The sequence below is a fragment of the Somniosus microcephalus genome, chromosome 27 (assembly GCF_052327205.1).
Source record: "Somniosus microcephalus isolate GS21.2 chromosome 27, FLI_Smic_1.0, whole genome shotgun sequence".
Taxonomy (NCBI): Eukaryota; Metazoa; Chordata; class Chondrichthyes; order Squaliformes; family Somniosidae; genus Somniosus; species Somniosus microcephalus.
In genome coordinates, this window is record NC_141013.1 from 20,394,910 (window position 1) to 20,407,814 (window position 12,905).

The following is a 12,905-nucleotide window of genomic DNA, read 5'->3' on the forward strand; positions in this document are numbered from 1 at the left end:
TGGCAGAGCACCAGGAGAGCATTATTATATAACTTAACTCCTAACGGTGCCCAGCAACTTCTCAACTGCCAGTATTTAGATGAAAATCACCGGGCACTTTGAAAATCTAGCCACATAAGAATGGAACTTTGAAATCCAGCATTCCTGATTAATCACAGCGATCAGCATAATTGTAGAGGAAAATACAGCCTGGGGGGCGGGGGGGGGGGGGTGTGCTACAAGAAAGTCTTTTAGAAAAAACAAAGTAAACTTCAATACAGGTTTATTCAAAGCCCTGCTTTATTCAGGCTGTAAGATCAGATTGATTGCATATGTTGCTGTATTCTTGTGGTACTTGTGAAGTTCAGAAAGCTGCACACGGGGAGCGGAGGGATACTTTGGGAAAGAACTTGTTTAAGAAAAAACACAGCTTTCTAAATTGATAGCATGTTTAAAAAAAATAAAGCAAACAAATTAGATTTTCCAAAACTGGTTTAACCTCGGTAATGGGGAAGCTTTTAGAAATGATAATCCGGGACAAAATTAACAGTCACTTGGACAAGCGTGGATTAATTAAGGAAAGCCAGCATGGATTTGTTAAAGGCAAGTTGTGTTTAACTAACTTGATTGAGTTTTTTGATGAGGTAACAGAGAGGGTTGATGCGGGCAATGAGGTTGTTGTGGTGTACAGTACATGGACTTCCAAAAGGTTTTCGATAAAGTGCCACATAATAGGCTTGCCAGCAAAGTTGAAGCCCATGGAATAAAAGGGACAGTGGCAGCATGGATACGAAATTGGCTAAGTGACAGGAAACCGAGAGTAGTGGTGAACGGTTGTTTATCAGACTGGAGGAAGGTATACAGTGGTGTTCCCCAGGGGTCGGTACTAGAACCACTGCTTTTCTTGATATATATTAATGACTTGGACTTGGGTGTACAGGGCATTATTTCAAAATTTGCAGATGACACAAAACTTGGAAGTATAGTGAACGGTGATAGACTTCAAGAGGACATAGACAGGCTGGTGGAATGGGTGGACACATGGCAGATGAAATTTAATGCAGAAAAATGCAGTGATACATTTTGGTAGGAAGAACGAGGAGAGGCAATATGAACTAAAGGGTACAATTCTAAAAAGGTTGCATGAACAGAGAGACCTGGGGGTATATGTGCACAAATCCTTGAAGTTGGCAGGGCAGGTTGAGAAAGCAGTTAAAAAAGCTTACGGGATCCTGGGCTTCATAAATAGAGGCATAGAGTACAAAAGCAAGGAAGTTATGATGAACCTTTATAAAATACTGGTTAGCCTCAACTGGAGTATTGTGTCCAATTCTGGGCACTGCACTTTAGGAAGGATGTGAAAGCCTTAGAGAGGGTGCAAAAAGGATTTACAAGAATGGTTCCAGGGATGAAGGACGTCAGTTACGTGGATAGACTGGAGAAGCTGGGGTTGTTCTCCTTGGAGCAGAGAAGGTCGAGAGGAGGTTTGATCGAGGTGTTCAAAATCATGATGGGTCTAGGCAGAGTAGATAGAGAGAGAAACTATTCCCATTGGCGGAAGGGTCGAGAATCAGAGGACACAGATTTAAGGGGATTGACAGAAGAACCAAAGACAACATGAGGGAAAACTTTTTTGCGCAGCGGGTGGTTAGGATCTGGAATGTACTGCCTGAACAGGTGGTGGAGGCAGATTCAGTCGTTGCTTTCTAAAGGGAATTGGATAAGTACCTGATGGAAAACAAAATTGCAGGGCTACGGGGAAAGGGTGGGGGAGTGGGACTAGGTGAAGTGCTCTTGCAGGGAGCCGGCATGGGCTTGATGGGCCAAATGGCCGCCTTCTGTGCTGTAACCATTCTATGATTCTATGAATGTTCAATCAAACCAAAAGCAAAATACCGTGAATGCTGGATATCTGAAATAAAAACAGAAAATACTGGAAATACTCAGGTCAGGCAGCATTTGTGGAGAGAGAAACAGAGTTTCCTGGTAGGAAGAATGAGAGGAGAGGCAATATAAACTAAAGGGTACAATTCTAAAAGTTGTGCATGAACAAAGGGTTCTGGAGGTATATGTGCACAAATCATTGAAGGTGGCAGGGCAGGTTAAGAAAGCGGTTAACAAAGCATATGGGATCCTGTTCCCATTTTACACCTCCTCTAGACCCATCTTTTGTTTCTTTACTTGTCCCATTACCGTCTCCTTTTGCCTCGCACCATCATCCCTTTTGTCATTTAATCTCTCCTGCCTTCCATCCTATCACAGACCTTCCCTTTTGTTCTTTCCTCGCCTCCCCGCTTTCCCTGCCTCTGTACTTGCTTAAAACCGGTTACGTCTCTATCTAACCTTTTCCAGGACTGACAACCTGAAAAATCCTGAAGTCCAAATTCCTCGAGCTAGACAAGGAGAGGATGGGAGGAGGCTCGAGTCGAGCATAAACGCCGGCATGGACTGGTTGGGCCGAATGGTCTGTTTCTGTGCTGTATATTCTATGTAATTCTATGTAATATGCATACAGCCCATATTGGTCTGAAAACTATTTTACACAATATTCAACAAGGTAAATATATATTTATAAATAAAACTTGTTTATTCTATGGTTGTAATCTTAGGTATATTCCAAGGGTATGGAATTTAAGAATGTAACTACAAAGGGCAACAAGAAATGAAGATGTAGTGAAAATGACATTTACTTGCCTTTTATTTTGAATGGGCTCTCACCATTGTAGCTATTCACATATTCTTTTTCTTTAATGCCTTTAACGCTCCTTTCTACTGATTGACTGAGATGTTCTTTGAAATCTAACAATTTCTTGTTTTTCCCTGAAGCAGGTTGAGGATCATTCAAACTATTGACTCCATTTTTGCGCTTGGATTTTCTCCCCCTGTCGCCACTTTTTCTAATTCGATTAAAGTTCTTGCCGATATTTCACTTTTCAGTTACGATGAAGGGCCCATCCCAAAAAATTCTCTCTTCAGAGGTGCTGACTGACTGACTCACCCATTATGTATTTCCAAAATGTTCTGGGTGTTTGTTAAAGAAATGAAACTTTTGCTCTCTATGTGATTAGCAACATTGCCACAGCAGAAACACTGGAAATCCGCAGATCGCGCCTCCGCTAGGTTATTCCAATCGCTCAGCCGATAAATACTTTGGCCTGGAATTTGCGGTCCGGATCACGGCAAACCGCCAGCGTTCACTGTCATTCTGTCTTTGAAACTGACCGCAACTTCAGGATTTAGCTCATGTGCAGGACTTTCAAAAGGCTTTCGATAAGGTCCCGCATAAGAGATTAGCATGTAAAGTTAAAGCACATGGGATTGGGGGCAAGGTATTGACTTGGATAGAGAACTGGTTGGCGGACAGAAAGCAGAGAGTAGGAATTAACGGGTCTTTTTCCGAGTGGCAGGCAGTGACTAGTGGAGTACCACAGGGATCGGTCCTTGGACCCCAGCTATTCACAATATACATTAATGATCTAGATAAGGGAACTAGATGTAATATCTCCAAGTTTGCAGATGACACAAAGCTGGGTGGGCATATGTGCTGTGAGGAGGATACTGAGAAACTCCAGGATGATTTGGACAGGTTGGGTGATTGGGCAGAAGCATGGCAGATGCAATATAACGTGGATAAATGCAAGGTTATCCACTTTGGTGTCAAAAACAGAAAGGCAGACTCTTATCTGAATGGCAATAGATTGGGAGAAGGGGAAGTGCAACGAGACCTGGGTGTCCTTGTGCACCAGTCGCTGAAGGTAAGCATGCAGGTGCAGCAGGTGGTGAAGAAGGCAAATGGTATGTTGGCCTTCATAGCGAAAGGGTTTGAGTACAGGAGCAAGGATGTCCTGCTGCAGTTCTACAGGGCCTTGGTGAGACCACACCTTGAGTACTGTGTGCAGTTTTGGTCGCCTTATCTGAGGAAGGATGTTCTTGCCATGGAAGGAGTTCAGCGAAGATTCACAAGGCTGATCCCTGGGGTGGCAGGAATGACGTATGAGGAGAGATTGGGTCGATTGGGCTTATACTCACTGGAGTTTAGAAGAATGAGAGGGGATCTCATCGAAACTTATAAAATTCTGACAGTTCTGGACAAACTAGATGCAGGTAGGATGTTCCCGATGGTCGGAGAGTCCAGAACCAGGGGTCATAGTCTAAGGATAAGGGGTAAGCCATTTAGGACAGAGATGAGGAAGAATTTCTTCACCCAGAGAGTGGTGAACCTGTGGAATTCTCTACCACAGAAGGCGGTTGAGGCCAAATCTTTAAATATATTCAAGAAGGAGTTAGATATATTTCTTAGAGCTAAAGGTATCAAGGGATATGGGGAGAAGGCAGGTACGGGGTACTGAGTTTGGATGATCAGCCATGATCTCATCGAATGGCGGAGCAGGCTCGAGGGGCCGAATGACCTACTCCTGCTCCTATCTTCTATGTTTCTATGGAAAGCCTGAAGTTGCGGTCTGTCATTCGCTGCTCCTCCACAGGCTACGCTGTGTGCCCACCACCCCACAAACCCCAACACCCCCCCACCCCACGCAGCTGGCAATCAGTGAAATCACTCAAATCAGGGAAACTGACGAAAACGGTAATATCGCTGTTAAACTCCTCACTAAAAGTTAGACCCAAAGGGATTAGGTGTAATGGGGTTTTAACAGGGTATTGACTGCTAAACAAAGGTTATGGCCCTGAAAAACTAATTTTAATTTTGTGCAGTGTGAAATTTATCCATTTTAATAAAAAATAACATTTTTAAGAAACTTAAAAAAAAAAAGTTTTTAATTTTTAAAGTTTGTTGATCTTTATTTCAGGTTTTCCTTTTCCCCATGTGAGAGCCCCAATCTTTGTTTTGCTTGCTCTAACATTTTTAAAAGTTAGAATTTGAAGAGCTTAGCCACTTCCTTGTTCACTCCGTTGATTTGAATTGAACATCGGAAAACCCGAACTTCTGGATCAGAGATCACGAGATCCTTGTGCCAAGCTCACTTCGGGGCCCGCGGTGAACGCCTTCGCTTCGCCGCTGACCGCAAATTCCGGGCCATTGTGTTCGGTGCTGAGCTTTAGAGACCAGGAAGGCCCCAGGGTTGATATCTGGTCTCTGTCGAGTTAGCTAATCTTAGCTCAGATAGTGGTGGAAAGAAAAAGAAAAAGCAAGACCGGCATTCATACAGCACCTTTCACAAACTCAGGATGTCCAAAAGCACTTTACCGTCAATGAAGTACTTTGGAAGTGTAGTAACCGTCATAATGTAGGAAACGCGGCGGCCAATTTGCGCACAGCTGTGGTGACCCCGGAACTCAGCCTACTCGGGTGAAGTACTATTGGGCAACCGCAACCAAGCAATGTTGGGATCAGGCGTTATTACAGTCATCTGATCCCAGATCTATGACACTAAAAAACAGATTTGCATAACAGCATTACAATGGAAGAATGATGTCACTAGAGGCTTATAGAAACATAGAAGATAGGAGCAGGAGTAGGCCATTCGGCCCCTCGAGCCTGTTCCACCATTTCATTCAATCATGGCTGATCATCCAAATTCAGTACCCTGTCCCTGCTTTCTCCCCATATCCCTTTAGCCTTAAGAAATATATCTAACTCCTTCTTGAATATATTTAACGAATTGGCCTCAACTGCCTTCTGTGGTAGAGAATTCCACAGGTTCACCACTCTCTGGGTGAAGAAATTCCTCCTCATCTCAGTCCTAAATGGCTTACCCCTTATCCTTAGACTGTGACCTCTGGTTCTGGACTCCCCCACCAGCGGGAACATCCTTCCTGCATCTAGTCTGTCTAGTCCTGTTAGAATTTTATAAGTTTCAATGAGATCCCCTCTCGTTCTTCTAAACTCTAGCGAATACAAGTCTAATCGACCCAATCTCCCTTCATACGTCATTCCTGCCATCCCAGGTATCAGTCTGGTGAATCTTCGCTGCACTCCCTCCATGGCAAGAACATCCTTCCTCAGGCGACCAAAACTGCACACAATACTCAAGGTGTGGTCTCACCAAGGCCCTGTACAACTGCAGCAAGACATCCTTGCTCCTGTACTCGAACCCTCTCGCTACGAAGGCCAACATACCATTTGCCTTCTTAACCACCTGTGTTTAAATTCCCTAGACTCCAGCCCACAGAGGGGAAAAAACATTCAAATGTTTGCCCCTGGATTCAACAGAATCGAATCTAAAGCTATACAAATCAATGGTTGGAATTTGCTAGAATTTCTTTCCTAAATAAGCCATGGGGTTTGTCTTCAAGAGATTGTGTGGCTGGTTGGTGTGCGGGGGTGGCGGTGGATAGAGGTCATGGTGTGCATAAGACACCCACACACACACACAATGGTATGACTAACAACATTCAAACGACCAAGTCCAGATTGGTGAACCAATGGATAGCTTCCGAAATAGCTTGGTGTAAGGTACAAAAGGGACATAGATAGACTATGTGAGTGGGCAAAACTATGGCAGATGGATTTCAATATGAGGAAGTGTGGAGTCAACCACTTTGGATCGTGTAAGCGGTAGTGTTTGGGGTCAGCTTCACCTCTGACTTCTGAACGGTTCGAATCGCTCCCACTCCCTTGGTTCTAAACCTTGGACTTATTTGGGAGTTGTGATAAAAGTGCAGCAAACAACTGATTTTGGTGCAAGAACTTTGATCTTTATTTGAGAAAGAAAATACAACACAATAATAACACTCTAATAAAATGGGGAAAACACTTCGACATACACGAGGGAAAAATTACAGTAGACAAATATCTCACCCCTCCCAATCCCACTTTACTAGCTAAGTTAGGCTCTGAAGGACCAGGGATAATGCTCACCAAACGCAGGAATAGTTTGTAGAGTGGAAAAACTTGCGAATCTTCGGTTTTCTTCCGAGTTGGTTTTCTTTGGTTGCGGTGGCCCAATATTACCCGGTTGGCTGATGGTAATGTTCGATGGGTTGTTTCGTAAGGCCCTTGTTGCCGCAAGGTGTCTGATGATCACTGAAACTGTTGCTCCGGTTTCTTCTTGTGTTTGAACTGCTTCCAGAGAGAGAGAACTTCTGCGAGACTCCTTCGAACTGCAGAGAGTACTGAACTCGAACTTGGAACTCTCTGTACTTCTTGAACTCCCACCTTGCTGAACTGTTTTCAACTGTTTGAACTGTTCTGCTGAAACCTTCCTGACGAGTCTTTCGAACTTCTTGACTTCTCTGTCTTTAGAAAGCAGGCTTTCAATTATACTAAATTGGAGCCTCCTAATCTGATTAAGTTGTTTAAAGTGGTTTTGGGATGGGTTCCTGAGCAGTTGAGCTCTTATCTAATTGTATTGAATTGTCCTCAAGCTTTGAGTTTCCTGTGGGGCCTGAGATTCTTTGCAGGTTGGCTAAACGATTTGGTTTGTGCATGATTTTGATGGGTTCTGTGAGGCTGTTCTTCCGTGGGTCTATTGTCAGCATATAAATTTCGTGATAGGGGCTGAGTTATGTTTACAGTTTCTCCCAGACAGTTTGATTACCTCAAATACTCAAACTGGCTACTGCATAGGTAGATCCCAAATTCTTTGTTGCAGCCTGTTTTCCCAAACATGCCTGAACATGTCCCTTTTAAAATGCCAAGTCTGGTTTTTGACCTTGAATCTCCCTGCTGGGCCCAACATGCTTTTTGTCCTTCTGAGGTTTTTAGCAAGGGTCCACAATCACTTTAATATGGTTTTCTTTTGTAATGGTGGGGGGTGGGGGGGGGGGGATCTGTACATTTTGAGAATCCTACAATCGGAGAAAGCTATATCGAAATATGTTCTTAATGGTGCGAGACTAGGAGCTCTACAGGATCAAAGGAATTGGGTGTCCATGTACACAATTCACTAAAACTAGTGCACAGGTACAAAAAGGCCTTTATCTCAAGGGGATTCAAATTTCAAAGTGAGGAAGTAATGCTTCAGTTGTGCAGAGCCCTGGTCAGGCCTCATTTAGAGTACTGGGTTCAGTTTTGGGCACCAAATTTCAAGAAATATATATATTAGCCTTGGAGGGGGCACAGTGCAGATTCACCAGAATGGTGCCACGGCTTAAAGGGTTCAATTATGAGGACTGGTTGCATAAACCTTGCTTGTATTCCCTCGGGTTTCAAAGGTTGAGAGGTGATCTAATCAAAATGTTTAAAATGATATGGAGCTTTGATAAGGCGGATATAGAGAAACTATTTCCTCTGGTGGAGGGATCCGTAACAAGAGGGCATAATCTTAGAATTAGAGCTGGCCCATTTAGGAGTGAGATCAGGGAGCACTTTCACACATAAAGGGTAGTGGAAATCCCAAAAGGCTGCTGGGTCAATTGAAATTTTTAAGAGTGAGATAGATTGTTCTTAGGTAAAGGGCATCAAGGGGCATGGAGCAAAGGAGGGTAAACGGAGTTAAGGTACAGATCAGCCGTGATCTAATAGAATGGCGGAAAAAGGCTCGAGCTGCTGAATGGCCTACTCCTGGTTCCTATGTTCCTCCACCCCCTTTCCATCCATGATAACCGGATACCTGGAGCGCCGTCAGTGGAAATGCAGCAGAGCTGTGGAATGGAAATACTACTTTGAATATCATATGCAAATCTACCTTTTATCCCAAAAGGTTAGAAATACATCCACTTTTCAGCAATGGAACTTAGAAAGAGCAAACTTCAGATAGATGCTAGGGAAGAGTAAGAATATACCATAATCTCCAAGTAGGAGTAGTTTGTTGCAATTATTCCAGTTGTTTAGAATATTAAATACACACATCAAGACACTGGCTACGCCATGTATCTATTTGTAATGATTTTAAATTAGCAGGGTTTAATTGTTTAGAAAGCTTTTAAAACCACTTTAGCAGAAGAATACCATACGAAAGTAATACTTAAGTAGTTCTTGACCAGCCAAAACCTTTGTAAATATGAATTGTTTTTCCCCTTGCTATTCCTTTCTCCTCATTTCCTGAAGGAATTGACTCATTGCTGGGATATGTCTGAATGAACACCAGCCACCTCTGGTATGTCTCCATGTAGCCATTGTTCATGTATGAGCCTTGACAGTGGAGATCAGGATGCTGTTTTAACATGGGGTATATTACAGCCAAGCATAATCCTGTCCTTAACCGACATCCATATACACCATCAGCAGGCATCGCTGCATAGTGATCAAGACAAGGCAACTTGGTTGATTTTCTGCTCCCTAAAATGAGGGGAGCTATGGCAAACTGTCGTGCTCCTGCTACTACGATAGCAAAATACTGCAGATGTTGGAAATCCGAAATAACAACAGAAAATGCTGGAAAAACTCAGCAGGTCAGGCAACATCCGTGGAGAGAAATTTGAGTTGACGTTTCGGGTCGAACCCTTCTTCAAAACTGGAAATAAAAGAAAATAGATGGAAGGCAGGGCTGCGATCGGACAAAAGAAGTGAAAGAGACAAAAGAAGTAGAAGAGACAATAAAAGGTGTTCGAAGCCAGACAAGATGGTAATAGATGGTAGTAGCTCCTGCTACTGTCCTGGCTGATGTCAGCTAACCAAGTACAGAATGGAGATTGACTTTGGGGCCTTTTTAGTTTGGATATTCACTGGATAATCTCTCAGCCATCAGAAGAGCCAACGCTTTTTTTGAGATGGTGAGGTTTTGTGGAGAGTGCACAATTTACCTTTCTCTTTCCACACCCTAGTTATATGCTAGTGAGCTCATCCCAAGACTTTGCTTTCTCTCTCAAATTGTCTAGATAAGTAGTAACAAAAAAGAAAAAAAAAGAAATGCAAGAATATGCAAGGGCTCTAGTCAATCAAATGGTTGCCGCCTACCAATATACAAAAATGAAGGACAAAAAAGGGTAGCTATTCCATCATGTCTGTCCCATAGTGTTATGATCTCTTAACAAATTTCACGTAGCTAATCATACTGGGAGTAAGGAGCCTTTTGATGACATTCGTTGTGTTAACATGAAACAGGAACACAAGGTGAAGGTTGTGCTCAGAGAGGGTTTTACTGGTCCTGTCTCGCACCTATATTTGAAGCTATTCACCCAAAGGAAGGAGACTGGTTTCAGATCAGGAATATTTTTGCTATAACCAGGTTCTTGCTATTATATGTTACATTGAGGCTGGCTTTCAGTCTAGACACCGGAACAGCGCTGATCAGCTGCCTACAACACAGTATGGAGATATGGACTATTGCTCAAAATATCATGGGTCATCAAATGCTGCAACACTATGCAACTCCTGGTCACAAGGCTCAGCTCTGAAAAGAACCGGCAATGACCTCTGGGCTCTAACCTTGGCGTCCTCATTGAATAATCAAAGATTGTAACATAATCACTATAACTTAAAAGTGATATTTACCAGAAAATTAGTGTCAATGCTATATTCATTTTGGAATGCAAACTATAAATAAATATACCAGGAATAAGACTGTAAGGCTATAATCTATTCTCTATGAATGTCTCCAGCTTCTTTCTTACAGACTACATCATCTGAACTCAGACAGACAGCATGGTAGTGTAGAGATTACTATACTGGACTAGAAATGAAACTGAATTCAGTACATCTGGTCATCTGTGGCCTGGAACAAGAGGAAAAAGAATGACTGTTAAAGCTGCCGGATTATCGTAAAGACCCAGCTGATTTGGCCTACACATAACTCCAGTCCCACACTATGTAATTGACTCTTAATCCTCTCTGAAGTGTCCTAGCAAGTCACTTAGTCGAGAAAACAATCACCAGAATGCAGCCCACCGTCACCTTCTCAGGACAGCTAGGGACGGGGAAGAAATGCAGTCTGGCCTGTGTCCCCAGCATTCCGAGAACAAAATAAATGCACACACACACGGACACACATGCATATATATATACACACACACACACACACATATACATTCACAGATATATACATACACACGCACACATGCAGATACACACACACACACAACGATTACTGAATATCAGCAACAGCCACGTTTGGTCTCACTATCTAGTCTTCCAGAAGCCTTATGGTGCATTAGTCACATGACTCACTGACCCATCTAAATACATTACTTCTATCAAAATTTGCTGTCAAGTTTTGTTCTAAGGGAGTCATCTCATGAGTGGCCCTGGGCAGACAAAGATTGTGATTATACATCAATTAACTGCCGATCACAAGACATTAAAGAAATTTACTACAAATTTCAAAATTAGTAGCTGCAAACTTAGAAATACGACTTTCCGCTGCAGTTTCACATCTACGAGTGGGACACTTATGCCTGCCAAAGCTTTTGAGATATGCAAAGCTTAGCTTGCAGAGCAACAGCACCACACAGGATGTTAATCAGCTGTTTCTGGTGAAGTTAGTGTTAATTCTGAGAAATCAGCCGTAGTAGGGAAGCCACGGCAATAGCACGTCTGAACATGTTCCACAGCAACTCCAGGCTACAGTGTGCACAAGTAGACAATGAGCAACTATTCCAGATCTCCAGGGTGCATTTGAACAGAAATTACAACAACTCCACAGCACAACAAATGCAAGTGTTTAAAAGGCTTCAAACAACAACAATCACGTTTTTTTTAAATTCACAGTATGTGGGCATCGCTGGCAAGGCCAGCATTTATTGCTATCGAGAAGGCAATGGTGAGCCACCTTCTTGAACCGCTGCAGTCCGTGTGGTGAAGGTACTCCCACAGTGCTGTTAGGGAGGGAGTTCCAGGATTTTGACCCAGTGACGATGAAGGAATGGTGATATATTTCCAAGCCAGGATGGTGTTTGACTTGGAGGGGAACTTGGAAGTGATAGCTTTCCCATGTGCCCGTTGACCTTGTCCTTCTCAGTGGTAGAGGTTGTGGGTTTGGGAGGTGCTGTCGAAGAAGCTTTGGCAAGTTGCTGCAGTGACTCTTGTAGATGGTACACACTGCAGCCATGGTGCGCCGGTGGTGGAGGGAGTGAATGTTTAAGCTGGAGGATGGGGTGCTAATCAAGCAGGCTGCTTTATCCTGGATGGTGTCAAGCTTCTTGAATGATGTTGGAGCTGCACTTATCCAGGCAAGTGGAGAGTATTCCATCACATTCCTGACTTGTGCCTTGTAGATGGTGGAAAGGTTTTGGGGAGTCAGGAGGTAACTCACTCGCCACAGAATACCTAGCCTCTGACCTGCTGTTGTAGTCACAGCATTTATGTTGCTGGTCCCATTAGGTTTCTGGTCAATGGTAACCCCCCAGGATGTTGATGGTAGAGAATTTGACTATGGTAATGCCATTGAATGTCAAAGGGAGGTGGTTAGACTCTTTCTTGTTGGAAATAGTTATTGCCTGGTATTTGTGTGGCATGAATGTTACTTGCCACTTGTCAGCCCAAACCTGAATGTTGTTCAAGTCTTGCTGCATTGAGACATTCAATTTAACGTTTTGGAGTTTATTTTCTCTCTTGATTCTATTGTGCTTAAAGTTCATCCTCCATATACAAGTTTGCTCTGATCTATTTTCAGTAGATAATTCAATATTTGCCTAAATTTATCTGCACCCAGTTAAGCAACGACTCGATCTTAAAATTCCCATCCTTGTTTTCAAAATCATCCATGGCCTCTTCCCCTCCTACTCTCCAGCCCTACAACCCTCCTAGATATCTGCGCTCCTTCAATTCTGGCCTCGAGCACCCTGATTTTAATCATTCCACCATGGGCGGTCGAGCCTTCAACTGCCTAGGCCCTAAGCTCTGGAATTCCCTCTGTAAATCTCTCCACCTCTCTTTCCTCCTTTAAGACGCCCCTTAAAGCCTACAACTTTTACCAGGCTTTTGGTCATCTGCTATAATATCTCCTTATGTGGCTCGGTGTCAAATTTTGTTTGATAACACTCCTGTGAAGCGCTTTGGGACGTTTTACTATGTTAAAGGCGCTATATAAATGCAAGTTATTGTTGTGGCAAAATTCTTTTACAAGAATAATACCAGAGAGGTTATA

General features: G+C 43.1%; 1 protein-coding gene across 1 annotated transcript in view; it reads right to left on the bottom strand.

The window, feature by feature from the left end:
• Nucleotides 1-6,614: 6,614 nt before the first annotated feature.
• bcl2l10 (BCL2 like 10) overlaps nucleotides 6,615-12,905 on the bottom strand; it is a 33,776-nt gene continuing 27,485 nt past the window's right edge. Inside the window, exon 3 of the mRNA XM_085968650.1 lies at nucleotides 6,615-9,335. Coding sequence (XP_085824776.1) covers nucleotides 9,330-9,335 — 6 coding nt within the window. The 3' untranslated portion in view covers nucleotides 6,615-9,329. The remainder of the gene's footprint in view (nucleotides 9,336-12,905) is intronic.